Genomic DNA, 17128 nt, shown 5'->3' on the forward strand with positions numbered 1-17128 from the left:
TCTTTTAAGGTTTCTTACTAGCTGAACTTGCATGTTTTTCTCCCAGTGTCCCTCACTTTGGTGGGACTCAACTTGCAAGCTACTGTTCCAACCGCCCAGGTGCAGAGAGTACAGGCATATGCTGTCATGTTCCTCTGCTGTCCAGACTACCCTGCTGAAGAAGTTTTGTCAACATTTAAACCAGTGGAACTGAATCAACTTCATATACAGCGACAGTCTCTCAGGCACATAGAGCATTCACAAGCATCCACTACTCACTCAGGCTCACAAACAAGCTCACACTCATATTTCTTTCTTTCCAGAACAAGCCAGAATTACAGCTCTTTTAGTGATTGTTATAATTTTTGGAATGGTTCATAAATTTTCCAGATTCTTTTAAATTTGTAATATTTTCATCTTTTTTTTCTTCTTTTCCCCCCAATTGTGAACCATTCCATATTGCATCTTTATTGCAAAAGTCAACATGCGTTTTAGAAATTCAGATTGTAATCGATAAAACAAACATTACATATATGAATTTAAATGTATAAACAGTTAGAAATCCAACAATATCTCCTATATACTATTACACAAGTTCACAATCTTGTAAAAACTATAATACAGGCATACTATACATTGAGAGGAAACACTATTCCTTTTCACATGATTTTTTTTCTTTTGAAATAGTCATCCATCAGCGGGATCTTTCTCGCTGTAAAAAACTGTTTTCCAGCGTCTCAGTGGGTGGCGACATTTTCCCAACGCTCCAAGAAGAAACTGAGAAAAAAAAATCACATTCCTTGGTGTTATCTTTCCAGGTTTGGGCAGAAATCTGGTAGTAAATCTGGCAGCTGTCACTGTTGTTCTGCTACATGGGCACCTACACACTAGGAGCAGCAGAATCTGCCTCAAATGCTAAATCTTTTCTCTATACACAAAGATGCCAAGAAACCAGTCGTGGTGTGGATTCTAACAGTTGGGGATAGGTGGGAGGGGGCAACGGGGAGAGATAGATACACATACACATATTCAACTATTTTATGCTAACCTTGAGTGTAATTAATCTCTATTTTATCATTCATTTTTGAGTGAAACACATTGGAAAAGAATTTTAGTTAATTTTAAGGAATACTGAAACCCCAAGTTTTGTACTAGGGACCCAAAATCTTAGTGAAAAATGATCTGGTCTTCACATTAGCACCTTTCTTTCCCAACCTCTGCCCCAGTAACAAAAAAGTCAAACGAATCCTCACCTCTCTCTACAGTGAGTGTATAAAGATGTCAATTTTAAGGTTAAAAAAAATCATATGAAAAGGAATCTCATTCAGTCGAATGTCAGTCTACGCAGACTTTCTTACGGCTTCACTAATTTACTGTAATTTTCAGTTTCCAAATACAAAAATACAACAATTCTTATTGAAATCTATACGCTGGTAGTTTTAGTACACAAAAGAAAAAAAACCCAAACAAATTATTTACAAAATTATACAGTTTAAGAAAAAACTTTGTACAAAAAATATATAAATCCTTTGTTCCCTCTATCATGTTTAAATGGTCAGGACTCAAAATATTCACCACAATGAATCTTTCCAAATATATACTGACTGAGTCACGGACATCAAGGAAATTCATTAGAGATGATGGAGAAGTAAGGAGCAGATGCTTAGTGTAGGGTACCTGTTCTACGTGTTCGTTCTCAGTGGGCTCACTTCAGCCTCGGTGTTCACAGAAACACAGTGACCTGGAGAAGTCCCACTACTAAGGGAAAACTACGCGAACTTAAAAAGGATCCTGGTGTTTGACACATCATTCCAAGACAATATGAAGAGGAAAGGATGATCAGAAGGTGGGATCTAACGCCTTGTCTCTATGTAACTCTAGAGTCCTGATGGTTTTGGGTTTCAGAGTGAACTGTTTCTATTTTAAGAAACAGTCTTTACTTCTGGAAACAAAAACCCTGGCATGGTTAGTGATCACCAATAACCTTCTACAGCCAACAGGAAGTTTCAAATTTCACACCACACATGTAAAAGTGACATCCTATGTACAATAATCATTTCATTTCCCCAGTGGTAAGTACAGTGTAGTGTTGCTCCTCTGCTTTTCCATCTAACATTCAGAACACAAGGACATAAATTTACACGTATATTTTACCTAACAGATACTCTGTACAGTGTACAGTAAAAATGCACACGGTAAAGGAAACTGCCTACTAAAGTATGCGTATGTTCATGGACAGCAGAAATCTATAAAATTATGAAAATATAAGGTCATCTGATCAATGTCAAGTTAGAATCTCATTTATTACTAGGATATGCAGACTCCTAACTCCTACCTCAGCACCTCACCATCATGGTTACAGTTTAGGAAAAGAACTTCAGATATCCTTAACCCTTTTATGTAACTATAACTATGCTGAAGCTTTAAAGAGGGAGGAAGCCAGTAACTCTTTCTCCTGAAACTCTGCCTTTATTTTATCAAAACATCACTTATTTATAATGGTGCTGGTTTAAACCTTTTACTGATGACTGATTCTTGATTGCCCAACTGAACACTTATTTAAAAAGTTAGGCCTATCATCAAAAGGGATGAAGAAGATAACAGGGAATGAATGAGGGGTAAAAGGCAAAATGAGAATTATTAAAAAAAAAAAAGGGAGGACCAACTGAAGCAATGCTCACCCCATATCAAAACAAGGAAGGACAATGGCAGAAGCCCCAGAGCCAGTGTGAGGAGAGGATGAGTATCACAGAGCCAGCTCCAGAGCTCTGCAGAATCTGGGAACAGAGATGGTGGTTTTGCTGAGGTACTGCTGCACATTAAACTCTGAAAAAGACTGACTATAAAGTGGGCTCTTCCATAGGGGAAAAAATGAACTTTTCTTCCAAGACCATCCTTGAAAGAAAAGGGTATTTAAATTATGAATATCTCCTACTGTCTGACGACCCATCCATAATAGCTAAGAGTTAAGAGATTCCAGGCGATTTTGACATTTAATGAAATTTTTATCAGCAGATTTATAATCCAAAATAAAATTTCTGAACACCCTGTCTTTACATTGTAATCCAGCACCAAGAGCAGAAACAAATGGTGTGGAAGGTAAGGTTCTAGAGAATCCAGTCACTCCTGCAGATCTTCACAACTGCATAAAGTCATGGCCTTTGGTGATTTGATATCACTGACAATTACAAGATGTGTTTGAATAGCAACTTGCTGTCCTTAAACCTACTATGTTGAAGACAAAAATAAAAAAAATTTTTTTGGCTCATCGACTTCTTTAAATAATTTTAAAAAGTTGTTCTTCTAAACAATATTTCTAAAAATTACACAGCTTGCATCAAATTTCATCTTCGCCATGAACGAGACTCATATTCATCTTCATCTTCATCATCATCATCATGCAAAAACAAATCCGAGGTTTCTGTTTCCTAAAGAAAGGAAGGTACAAGTTTAGCTGTGCACAAACTCAAGGTCAACCAGCCACGTGATAAGCAGACTAGTTTATCAGTTTACAAAAATAGACAAGTAGCTTATTTTCAGGGCAAAACAAAAACTACCAACCAGTCAACAACCCCATCTTTTAATATGGAGAACATGTGCTACCTTGCCACAGTTAACACTATGTATTGATCAACTCAGACACAACAGAGATGTTTGTTTCTTTGTAATGGTAACACTCAGCATTCTCAATAGAGATCTTGAATTATGCAACACGATACTATAATCTGTCATAAAATGTGGTTAATTCTCTAACAGGATACTAGAATTTGTTTTCTATCTGGCTTTGATTTGTACCTTTTAACCCATTTTCCTCCCCATATCCCAAAACACACCTTAAAAATGGATACTACTATTTATCCTATTTTATTGAAAACATTAATAGGAGATTCCCATTCCAATATCACTAAGAAAATAAAACACTATGTGGAAGTCAGCCATCTCAGTACACGCCTATAATCTTAGCACCTGGAAGACTGAGGAGGCAGTTTGTGAGTTTGAAGGTAGCCTGGACTACAGAGCAAAACCCTGTCTCAAAAAGCAAAAGAACAAAACTAAGTATTAGTGGATGTTTAGAAAGTGTTAATCAATTTATGTGTTGTATATACGTATATATATATTTGTGTACATATATACGTAATATATGTACAGTGTCAATTAAAAAATAATTAAAACTGACTTTATCTCATTAACAAAAGCAAGGAAAATCAGCAACTTTCCCAATTTTTCTTGGGATATCTATCACTGATTTGTGAGCAGCGGATATGCTAACTTTCTGCATGACATGACATTCCACATCTTTAATAAAAATCTAAAATCTGACACAAAGTAGAAGTATCTACAAACATCACCAACATGAGAAACCTACTTTGTTTCTAAACTGGGAACGTTCCTGTTTTTGTTATATAAACCTGTCCATATAGTCAGAACATACTTCATTAACTAGAAAAACTTGATTCTTTAATCCCAGCACTCGGGAGGCAGAGGCAGGCGGATCTCTGTGAGTTCGAGACCAGCCTGGTCTACAGAGCTAGTTCCAGGACAGGCTCCAAGCCACAGAGAAACCCTGTCTCAAAAAACCAAAAAAAAAAAGAAAAAAAAAAAACTTGATTCTTTTAAAAGCAAAATTAACAGAATCAGAAATAATTTACATTGTGGGATCAATATTCTTTTAAATAAACCAATTAGAATACAAAAATACAAAATACTTCTCATATTTTAAGTGGCTTACTATTACTTTTAGAGTGGTTTTAACTTACTGAATGAAAGAAAAGTGCCTATTTTTAAATGTATAGTATTTAATATAAAAAATAGAGAGGAAGTACTGTAATTCAAATTTTATTTTAATGTTTGAACTTACCTCTTCTTTGACTTCTTCTTCCTCAGTCTCAGTAGATATAGATGGTACCTTGGGCTTGTGCCATGATATCTGTAGCCGACGGTCTTTGAATTTTGATGTTTGGTTTGCAGCCTAAAGTGTATTTTAAAAGAATACGTAAGTATGCACTTGTATTTACTAAGGATTTCTTCAAACACTGTGCTATTTAAAAATGATGTAAGGTGGGCCTTTCAGTTAAGGCAACTGCTACGTTTGGTGCCTCACCACTGCTGTGTTACAGTCACTCTACTGTGCAAGGAAGGATGGAGAATAACAAATACTTTCTTCATTCAATGACCAACCTCCAACTTTGATATTTACGTATCAAACCTTAAAATCCTATCATTTCTGAGACAATCATCTCCTGTCAGTCACAGCACTGCATTTTTTCAGTTCTGTCTGATAAAGCTCTTCCTAGCCCCTCCCCATAACCTTCTTTTCCAGAGATGAATTTTCAACCCTCCTGCTTCACTTTCCCCAGCACTAGGGTTACAGATGTGAGACATAATGCTCACTCTCTTTTCTCAAATGCTCAGAATTCCATAGCTATACATTCAACAAATGGTAATTAGAGCTGGGCTTGGTATCTCACACCTATAGCACCCTGGAGGCTGAGACCAGCCTGGCTATATTGTGAGTGCCAGAAAGGGTCTGGACTACAGAATGAGATCCAGTCTAAAAGAAAAGTCACATTGTCCCAACCCAACTTGATTTGTTCATTGTTCCCTTCCTTCTTTCCTTCCTTTCTTTTCTTTTCCTTTCCTTTCTTTTCTTTTCTTTTCTTTTCGGTAGCAATGTGGATTGAACTCAGGGTCTTGCACATACTAGGCAATGTTCTTTTTTTTTATTTTTTATTTTTTTATTTTTATTTTTTAATTTTTTTATTAATTAATTTATTTAATTATTAAAGATTTCTGCCTCTTCCCCGCCACCACCTCCCATTCCCTCTCCCTCCCCCAATCAAGTCTTCCTTCCTCCTCAGCCCAAAGAGCAAGCAGGTTTCTCTGCCCTGTGGGAGGTCCAAGGACCACCCACCTCCATCCAGGTCTATTAAGGTGAGCATCCAAACTACCTGGGCTCCCACAAAGCCATTACGTGCAATAGGATCAAGAACCCATTGCCATTGTTCTTCAGTTCTCAGTAGTCCTCATTGTCCATTATGTTCAGCGAGACCGGTTTTGTCCCATGCTTTTTCAGACCCCGGCCAGCTGGCCTTGATGAGTTCCCGATAGAACATCCCCATTGACTAGGCAATGTTCTAAGAGTTATATCCTAACCCCTCAGTGTTTTCTTCACTGCTGCCTTCTACTTCTCAGCAAATGTCAATGATGACATTCTATTTATTAACTTATTTCTTTATATAAAGGAATGGACCCATGGTCTTGTGAATGTTATATACAACTGTGTGCAAGCATTGTACCACTAAACTATATTTCTAGACTTAAATGATGTACATATATATGTTTTATGAAAGCAGTTAAATTAGTAACAAAAAGTCTAAGGTGGACCAGTGAAATGGCTCAGCAAGTTAAAGCACTCACTCCCACAAGTTTGATGACCTCCTGATTCCCGAGAACCAGCCCCTGAATTTTGTCTGCTGACCTCCTAGTATATGGGTGCCATGTCATAAGCAGCAGCCCCCCACCCTACATACAAAATTCTAACATATCTGAGGTTGGTATTGTTTACTTCCTTTTATATTTCAGATTTCTAAGTTTTCTTCAATGAACACCATGAAAGATACTGTTCCACAATCAACAACTTCAACTTTTCTCCATTTCAACAGAATCTGAGGACAATTTTGCTTAGAGGGCAACTCAAGAGTAGTTTAAGTTAATCACAGTAAGTTTGCCTCAGAAAGGATCAATGCAGATATGTGTGTGTGTGATACTTATGGCTGACATGAAAACACATCACTGGCTGTGAGTCAGATGAGGGAGTTAAAAAAGTTTGTTAGGAAGACTATTGTATCTTAAAAACTGGCATAAGAAACACAGCCTCCTTTTTAGCCTTTGGATATTCTTGTTGGAAGCTGTGGTGTATGTGGTTGCTGCAGACATTCTGGTTGCATGAGGAAAAAAATGGCTATCTGTCAACACAGCAGAAAAACAGAAGAGAAACACAGTAGGAGCTTGTGTGTTTAAGTAAAGCTAAACTCTTCGCTAAAATTCTTACATGGAAAGAAAATAGAGGCTAAGTGAGATGGCTCAGCAGGTAAAGGTGCTCGCTGCCAAGTGTGACAGTCTAAGTTTGGTCCACATGGTAAAAGGAGAACTAACTCCCAAAAGCTGAGCTCAGTACACAGTAGCATGTGTGCCCATACACATCACATACACAGGACAAATAAATGTAAACTATAATGAAAGACAAGAGAAGAAAACAGGGGCCAAGGCTTGGTGGTTAAAGCACTTGCTGTGTCACCAATTCTGGTGACCTAAGTTCAGATCCCTAACAGCTACATAAAAACTAGGAGTAGCAGAGAGCATCTGTGACTCCGGTGCTGGGAAGGAAAGCAAGGGCAGACAGAAGCAGGTCCCTGGAGCACGCTGGCCAGTCAGTCTAAGCTGCAACAATAAGCTTCAAATTTCAATTGAGAGACCATGTCTCAAAAAGTAAAATGGAAAGTGACAGAGGAAAACACAGTTAATGTCAACAAACCTCTGGCTTCCACAGGCACGTACAAATACAAATGCAAACACAGGAATGCACGCATACATATACACCTCATACTCAAAAAAAGATAGCTTACATTTTCAAATTATGTTACATGTAGCCAGATGCATCTTGAGGCAAGTATATGTTATTTTGTAATTAAGAAAGAAGAGAAAAAAATCCAAGTACCCATGCCCTCACTAAAATGGTTACTAAAAGGGGAAAAAAAGGAGACTAAAAATAGGTTTCATCATTTGAGAAGCTGAGGCAGGGATTTCATAAGCTTGAAACAAGTCTAAACTATATTGTGAGTTCTGGGCTAGCAAGCAGTATAAAGTGAAACCCAGTCTTCGAAATCAAACAAAGCCAGTTTGGTGGTGTGTACCCATAAAGCCTAGCACTAGGAGACAGGATGAACAGGAGATCTAGTTATGTCTTGGCTACACAGAAAACTTGAGACGCTAGCCTGGACCACATGAGATGATCCCAATAAACTTCAAGAAAGCATGTAAATAAGCAGGAAAAGCAGAATGAACAAAAGGGAGGGGAGGGGAGCAGAAGAGAACCAGAGGAAAGGAACGTACAACATGAGGGAAACCATTTGTAGGCCACGAAAGCCTGTATTTTACAACTTGACTCTTTACAAGAATAAGTCTACCAACTTTAAAAAAAAGTCTTTATTCATATGTATGTGTGTGATCTGTGAGTGTATGCCTTGTGTCTACAGGTGCCTGAGGGGAAGAGAAGAAAATTCTTTGGCACTAGACTTCTAGGCAGTTGTGAGCTACCCAACATGGGTGCTGGGAACTGAGTCCTTTTCAAGAACATGCCCTTAAGCCAGCAGTGTGTCACACACTTTAATTCCAGCACTTGGGAGGCAGAGGAAGGTGGGTCTCTGTGTTCAAGGTCAGCCTGGTCAACACAGTAAGTCTAGGATAACCAGAGCTATGTAGAGGAAACCTGTCTTAACCACTATCCCAGCGGGGAGGTAAGAAATGTTCTTAATTGCTGAGTCATCTCTCTAGGTCCAAAGTCTGCCAATTATTGGTACACACTATTAAGATCTATGTTCCCTAACAAATACTGAAAGTATGCCAGATTAAATTTCATGGTGGGGATCTAGGTTCTGCTTAGCAGAGTCCCGTGCTCACAGCATCGGGTAGTGTTCAAGATGTCATTGGGGCTGTGTTATCATCTGGAGGCCTGACTGACTGAAAGTCTATATCCAAGCGCATTTCAGTTCTGAGAAGTTAATCCTGTGGAGCTAGAGAATTGAGGGTTCTCTGTTCTTACTAGCTTTGGAGTATAGGCCACCATCAGGTCCTATAGTCAGTCTATCAGCTTCCTGAGGTCAGCCACAACTCCTTGCCGTGTGAGATTGTTCACCAGAGCTAAAATCAACAGTCTGGTCAGGGATATATTAAAAATTTTACATAGATTTGGTAATATAATGATGCAGTCACATCCTTCACTGTTGCTACACATTATTTGTTCAATAAAGGAAGTCACACATACCAGTCATAAAGAAGTGTGTAGTGTTCATGAAAACAAGGAAAGGTATCTCCACTTAGTAGCAATTTTTTTAAAACTGGTGACATTTTGATGACCATGTACATAGAATAAAAAATAATAAAATCCATTCTTTCTATCTAAAAAAATCTATGTTCCTATGTTGTTACAGATAACCTGGACTGCATATATTATGTTTAGTTTCTGTGGCTCTGTATGTGTTCAAGTGTGAATTTGCTTGTGAAAGTCTAAGGCTGACACTGGTGTCTTTCCCAGTACATTTTCCTACTTTTTTCAGACAGAAGCTCTCACTGAGCCCTGAATTTAACAACAGGCTAGTCTGACTAGTCAGCAAGCCTCAGGGTTTGTCTGTTAGCCGAGCAATGAGATTATAGGTGTACTCTGCTGGCCTATATTTACATCTGATAGGGATCTAGACTCAGTTCTTTATGATTTCCACCAACTAAATTATCTCCCCAGTACCACTCACATACATTTTCATGTAAGTGAGGTCTTCCTTATCATGATCTGCATCACCGTCTTTTAACACAGAATGGGGTTAGAAATATTTTTCTCAAGTAACATATCTGGAGTAAGGGGGTGGAGAAGTTGGGGGAGGAGGTTCAGTGAAATGGCTCAGCAGATAAAGGTGCTTGCTACCAGGCCTGATGACCTGAGTTTGAACCCTGGCACCCATAAGACAGAAGAGAGAAACTCCCAAAATTTGTTCTCTGATTTCCACATGCATGTCGTGGTATAATCACCCTTACTCCCAAATAAATAATGTAATTTGTAAAAAGTTGCCTAGGTCTGGAAACCTGGTTATCTTGGCTCTGGTACTTGTCATCTGTATGATCATAGTGGGCAGTTTAAGATTTGATGTTGAATCTGAAGAAAAGATGATCACTGGAGACTGGAGATGAGACTCAACTTATACGGTGATTGCCTAGGAAGCACATTCTCCTTAGTTAAATCCCCAACACTACCAAAAACCAGGCACGGTGGTGTATACATGCCTGTAATCCAAGCATCACTGAGATGGAAACAAGAGGATCACAAATTCAGGTTATCCTTGTCTACACACGGAAGTTTGAGGATAACCTGGGGTACTTGAGACCCTGTCTAAAACTTTAAGAGACTTTACTGTATAAAATTTCACATGTTTTTCATACTTAAAGTCATTTAACATTACAAAAACTCATTTATGAAACTCTAATTCAGAAATGTCTAACAAATGAATTAATGAATAAATAGCTGGAAAGAGAATATACTGTACAAATTTGTCTGTAGTCAATCCTACTTGTCTGTAGTGAATGTCAACACTGCATATAGAATAAATATGCTTACTGCCCTAATAATTTGAGTTTTGTCTCTATTCCAGATTAATCTATTGCCTAGAAATACCTGGTAAACTGAAATAATCCTAAAATCAAGTCTGTCTTTGGAATGCTATTCCACTACAAATGTGTTTACAAAGATTATTAAGGAATTTCAGAGAAAAACCTACTTCCTGACCTTGAAAAATACATTAATAAAAAATTGGTAAAGTCCAAGTTTCAACAACTAACATTACTAACCTAGAAATCATTTGATATTTATAGATTGTAGCAAACAAAGTGCTGAGTGCATTGTTTTTAGAGTTAACAAGAGTTATATGAAAAACTTACTGAGAAATGCTGAAGCAGTTCATCCTTTTCCTCCTCAATGAATCCTCCAACTGTGAGTGCTTTGGGGCGGTGGTCCACTACCATGTGATTTAGTGAGCCCCTCCCTCTTCCTCGACCTCGGCCTCTTCCTCGACCTTGAGAGGACATGGTTTTTCCTCGTCCCACAGGTAAAATACCTAATCTTGCAGCCTAAATCACAATAAGCACATTGCTATATTATTAAACCTTCATTAAATAAAGACAAAAATCTATTTTTTGAGATGTTATATAAGTTAAATCTCACCTCAACTTGTAACTGACTGAGCTTTTTTCGTAATTCTGTTGTGTCTTCTCCTGAAGAGAGCCTCTTGTGGAGATCCAGTTCAGTGTCTAGTAGCTCCTTCTGGGCCTGAGAAAAGTTAACAGTAAAAATTGAGACTTCAAGTAAACACTAAGATCTTATTCAGAGCATTACAGCTACACAACGCCAGGCTTCTGAAAAAAACAGGACAGAAAAGACATGGGTGCTCTGAGGAAGTAAACCTTCCACAGACATAATACTGCATACACAGCCAGCACAATGACAATATTTAACAATTTTACACAACTGTGGCTCACACCTATAATCCCAGGTCTCAAATCAGAGCCATCTCAGGTTACAGAATGAAACCCAGTTTTAAAATAATTAGTTAATTAAATAAAATATAAAATAGTATAAAGAACAGTACAGAATTACTTTCAGACTGAACTCTTAAGTATCGCCACTCCTTTTTGTAACAGATAAATCACTAGTCTTCAGGTAGCTATGGAAGATTTGCCTTCACATGCTCTTTATTTTTTATTATATGTATTTGTGTGCATATCTATATGGGGGTTTGCATAATGCTCAAGGAGTCCAGAAGAGAGTGTCAGATTCCCTGGAAGAGGTAGCTGGAAGCCACTTCATGTGGCTGCTGGGAACCAAACTTGGGTCCCCTGGAAAATAGTATTCGTTCTTAACTACTGAGCTCTTTTTCTCTAGCCTCAAGTAATTTGCAAAAGGCACAGGCCAGCATAGGCTATACAGAGAGACCCCCGTTTCAAATAAACCACACATATAAACAAAGACACCTCCCCAGAACAAAAAACAACCACATCTTCCCTGAAAATTAAATAAAGTTTTAGGTCTTTAAACATATAAAAGGCAAATCCAGCAGTTCATTAGGGCTGGTGTATATGTATACATATATTCATTGGTACAACACCTGTTTAAAATGCACTTGGGCTGAGGTCTACTTGAGCACCAGCATCTGTCCAAACAGGACTTTAAACTTATAGCATCAGTGAAAACAAATTATTCTCTAATGGCCTGATTCTCTCCTACTAGTCCAGTAGTAACTTCACCAGCTGGTTTAGGAGCTGCCTATGGGTCGCACCCCACTTTCAAAGTGCCAAGCACATCACATATGTTCTGTAAGCTTGCTAGAGGAGGAATGCAACTGAATACCTCTGTCTTTGTCTTTACTTTGGATGGTGTGGAGACGGCAGAAGGCGTTTTTAATTCATCTTTCAATTGTGAGATCTTCTCTCCCAGTTCTTTCAAGGTCTTCATTATATTTGCTCTTTCTTCTGGTTTCATGTTTTTGTTTTTTTCTAGCTTAGAAATTAGCATCTACAAAATAATCAGAAAAAAAGTAAGTCTAAACTAAGTAAATTTAAGCCCTAAAGCCCTACTACTATAACTTTGTAAATCATTTCTATGTGACATTTCAGAATGCAAAGGATGAGTTCTTACTCTACCTTCTGGCACTCTATTTGCTTTTCCAACATTTCTTGCTTCTTTTTCCTCATGTCTTGCTGTAACTTCATTGCTTCCTGAATAAAGGAAAGAAGGAAGTTAGTAATGAATTTAAAAAAAAAAAAAAAAAGAATCAGCTAGCAATACACATTTCTTCTTCTCTGAAATGGACGTTCCCTCCTCCATCAAAATCCAATGAGCGCAGCAGCTGGGGTGGGACGCGGCTATTACACAGCTATAAGCCCACGACTCCAGACTGAAGGGAAAACCCAAGGAGAGCCTGTCTAAAAACCAAAAAACCTAAAAGGAAGCCTTTGAATAACTTTCCCAATAATTCCAGTACAACTGTAAAATTTACATCTATACTTTGTATCTTTAAAAAAAAGCAAATTATTTTCACTTTCCAGTATAATAGGCCAAATCTTTATTTCTGAAGTGTAAAGTTTTAAATTATGAGATACGGCTATAAATTACGAATAATCAGGATTTTTTTTTTTTAATTTTTCAAGACAGGGTTTCTCTGGGTAGCCTTGAAGCCTGTCCTGGAACTCACTCTTATAGACCAGGCTGGCCTTGAACTTACAGAGATCCACCTGCCTCTGCAGGGATTAAAGGTGTGCATCACCACTACCTGGCTTCAATTTTTTTCTTTTGGCTTGGAAAATGTTGTTTCTACATTCCTGAGAATTAAATCTTTCTATGGAGACAATACATATAAACATCTGTTTCTGCCAGGGGGTCAGGGTGGCGGTGGCACACGTCTTTAATTTCCTCCAGCACTGGCAGAGGCAGGCGATCTCTGTGCGTTTGAGGCCAGCCTGGTCTACAGAGTGAGTTCCAGGACAACCAGGGCTATATAAAGTAATAAATAAATTTATTTTCTATGTAAACAGCTTACACCTAAAAGAACAGTTACTCCAAGCTGAGTCATATGATGAACCATAAGCATGTTATACTTATGAGAAACATTATCTGACTTTAAAAAAGGAATTGGAGGGCTGGAGAGATGGCTCAGAGGCTAAGAGCACTGGCTTCCAGAGGTCCTGAGTTCAATTCCAAACAACCACATGGTGGCTCACAACCATCTATAATATGATCTGATGCCGTCTTCTGGCATGCAGGTAGAATATTGCACACATAATGATAAATAAATAAATCTTTTTTTTTTTTTTTTTTTTTTTAAAGGGAACTAGAAAACCCAGGTCTAGCTAAGTGGTAGAATATTTATACAGCATGTGCCAGGTCCTGGGGTTTCCATTCCCAGCCTCATCCCACCCACCCCCAAAACAGAAAAAAAACCTGTCTGCTTTTCTTCATTGAATGAATGAAAAAAAAAACAAAAAAACAAAATGTTAGCCAGGAATGGTGGTATCCCAGCACTCAGGAGGCAGAGGCAGGAGAACCTGAGTTCAAAGCCAGCCTGACCTATAAAACAAGTTCCAGAATAACATGGACCACAAAAGAAATCCTGATTTGACCCTACCCCCACAAAAAAAGAAATATAACATATAAAAAATATTAGTGGTTATAGCTCGGTGTACTTAAGGCTCTTGTTTTAATACTCATAACCAAAAGAACAATCTATTCCTTGGATTTAATGTGGCTACTGAAGGCAACTGTCGAGCCTTTTTCAGTTTGTTCGTCATTTTTAAGTGTATTAAATGAAGAGAAAGTACAGCATGTCATAGCTATAGCTCTACAGCAACACAAATGTAAAGGTATTGTAATGCACAGGCACTAAAGAACTAACAGGCAGAAGAATGGAGGCCCTTACCTGTTTCTTCTTAAGAACTTCTTGAACATCATGAGATTTAGACCCTGAACAAAGTTTTGAAGGTGTCTTTAAGTTTGAGGAGCTGTAAATTGGTTTTGTATGGCCTGGAGTAGAAAATACCTTAAAAAAAAAAGGAAAGGATGTTTTCTTTATTATTTATTATGTACATGTACACCTGCAGGCCAGAAGAGGGCACCAGATCTCATTACAGATGGTTGTGAGCCACCAGGTGGTTGCTGAGAATTGAATTCAGGACCTTTGGAAGAGCCATCTCTCCAGCCCTCTATATAGTCTTAAAATTCATTTTGCTCAGTTCACTATGCCCTAAAATACATTTCATGGTGTACACTTCATGGTACATTAAAAAAAAAAAGTATTCCTCATTTCTTTGTAAAGTTAAATGCATTTTACTGTATGGATATATGACATTTTAGGAAGCCAGTGCCTTGTTGATAGACATTTAGGGGATTTTCAGAATTATAAAAAGCATACAATTAGTAGTAGTATATACATGTGTACTTACATTCTTAAAAAGATTATATTACATATATAATTTTTGCCTAACATTGCCAAATTTCATTTCATGAGAGTTGAATTATCTAGTATTTCCATTAGCATTTAAGTCTCAAGTCTACTTGGAATTTAATTATGTAATTTTTAAAAACAGAACACAATTTTATCTTTTCCATATGGCTATCCACTTATACTAATAGGATTGATCAAAACACCCATTATTTTCTTCACTGATCTGATACTATTTAATATAATAAATTCCTTTAGCAATGAAGTCTATTTTAGGCTTTCTGTTCTGTTTTGCTGGTCTGTTAATTCCTGTGCCACCATCAATCTGTTAGTAACAAGCCTTATAATATTTTTTTTAACTATTCTCTATCACTTTCCTTTTTCAGAGTTCCTCTGGCTGTCTATAATAACCACTATACTAGAGTTATTGAACAGAAGATATATTCCAAAAGTAAAAGTAGGACATTCAACACTTGATTTTCACAGAATTACCTTCACTGATTTAAGATTTTGATTTTAATAATTTATTTTTAATTTAATGTGTTGCATGTTTCTGTGTGTGAGCCTGTTTATATGCATGCAGTGCCCACAGAGCCAGAAGAGAGTGTCAGTTCCCGGGAGCAAGTTATAACTATCAGCTGCTAAGGGTGTGCGCTAGGAACCAAACTCAAGTCACCTTTTTAAAAAAATATATATTTATTTATTTATTATGTATATAATATTCTGTCTGTATGTCTGCAGGCCAGAAGAGGGCACCAGACCTCATTACAGATGGTTGTGGGCCACCATGTGGTTGAGGGAATTGAACTCAGGACCTTTGGAAGAGCAGACAATGCTCTTAACCACTGAGCCATCTCTCCAGCCCAACTCAAGTCACCTTTAAGAGTCATTTCCCGCCGGGCGGTGGTGGCACACGCCTTTAATCCCAGCACTTGGGAGGCAGAGGCAGGCGGATCTCTGTGAGTTCGAGACCAGCCTGGTCTACAGAGCTAGTTCCAGGACAGGCTCCAAAACCACAGAGAAACCCTGTCTCGAAAAACCAAAAAAAAAAAAAAAAGAGTCATTTCCCTAGTCCTCACTAGGTTTTTAATTATATCAAAAAGGAAAAATGAGAGCCACATGTGGTAGTACATGTCTTTAATATCAGCATTTGGGAGCCTGAAGCAGCAGGACCATGAACAAGAAGTCAGCCTGGGTACAGATCTTAAAAAAATGGGTGGTGGTAATGGGGGTGGGAGGAGACTAATAAGGATAACTACCTAACAATAAGCAGCTAAAAGTTAAAATTATTTTTAGATAGCTCTAAATAAAAGAACATTAACCAGCTAATTCCTAACTGAGCTATGGAAATCAGAAGTACACTTAGGTCAAATGTCATGCTTCTCCCGTTGAGAAAGAGCATCCACCCCTTAGTGGTAATGAATTTTTATGCCATTGAATGAAAGACTAAATAGACATGGAAATCACAGGAATGCATACCGGGCAATCATCTCCAGAACCACCAGACTGATTTAGCAAGTGAGGTGTATCACTCTGGTTAGTACTTGCATGTCCAAGACGGTGTTTAACAGGAACTTTGTTAAGAACATAGGCACCAGAGGTCTGTGGTTTGCCCATCATCTGCAAGTACAAAATAAACATCTATGTGATATAAGTTTAAATAACACCCAAGAATGATTCAAATTTAAGATAAAAGTTAAAGTTGAAATGAGGGAATGCTTTGATTATCTGTAAGATTGTACATTTTTAGGAATTATGAACATACAGATGGTCTTATTATCCATATTGTTTTGGATATCTAACACAGGTCCTAACAACTGTGAGGAACTCAATAGTATAGCATGTATTGAGTGTGCACAAGTCCCTTAATTCAATCCTTAACTCCAAAAATACGTATTTCACAGTAACACACACACACAAACTGTTGGTAACTTAAAAAAAAAAAATCTTCTCTTAAGTATACAATGTTTCAAAAACAGGTTTTTGTTTTGCCAGACAGGGTTTCTCTGTGGCTTTGGAGTGTGTCCTGGAACTAGCTCTTGTAGACCAGGCTGACCTTGAACTCACAGAGAACTGCCTACCTCTGACTCCAAGTGCTGGGATAAAAGGCATGCGCCACTACTGCCTGGCAAAGATAGGTTTTTTAACAGTATAAACAGGGAAATAAAAAGATAATCTTTGGCTACATTTTTCACCATTCATCCATCATCTTGGACAAGTATTCACATTTGGGTCTGAATACCAAACAGAACACAAACAAAAATATACGGTTTAGATGCTAAGGAGCAGGTTGAGACTATAAACTGCAAGGAATAAACATGTATATATTTTTCAATGTTATGAAATAGGAATTTGCTGTGTAGCATAGGCTGGTCTCAAACTCAACAGCCTTC

At 37.8% G+C, this 17128-nt stretch overlaps 1 protein-coding gene across 2 annotated transcripts in view; it reads right to left on the bottom strand.

Moving 5' to 3' along the window:
- Positions 1 to 236: 236 nt before the first annotated feature.
- The window catches only part of Rbm27 (RNA binding motif protein 27), a 73684-nt gene continuing 56792 nt past the window's right edge, over positions 237 to 17128 (bottom strand). For both annotated transcript variants that reach the window (XM_057788707.1, XM_057788705.1), the window contains 8 exons: positions 16215 to 16355; positions 14214 to 14333; positions 12442 to 12516; positions 12149 to 12313; positions 10967 to 11071; positions 10684 to 10872; positions 4838 to 4948; positions 237 to 3407 (listed from right to left, as the gene is read on the bottom strand). In XM_057788707.1, the coding sequence (XP_057644690.1) occupies positions 3324 to 3407; positions 4838 to 4948; positions 10684 to 10872; positions 10967 to 11071; positions 12149 to 12313; positions 12442 to 12516; positions 14214 to 14333; positions 16215 to 16355 (990 nt within the window). In that variant the 3' untranslated portion in view covers positions 237 to 3323. The remainder of the gene's footprint in view (positions 3408 to 4837; positions 4949 to 10683; positions 10873 to 10966; positions 11072 to 12148; positions 12314 to 12441; positions 12517 to 14213; positions 14334 to 16214; positions 16356 to 17128) is intronic.

Source organism: Chionomys nivalis, chromosome 14, assembly GCF_950005125.1.
Source record: "Chionomys nivalis chromosome 14, mChiNiv1.1, whole genome shotgun sequence".
NCBI classification, from domain to species: domain Eukaryota; kingdom Metazoa; phylum Chordata; class Mammalia; order Rodentia; family Cricetidae; genus Chionomys; species Chionomys nivalis.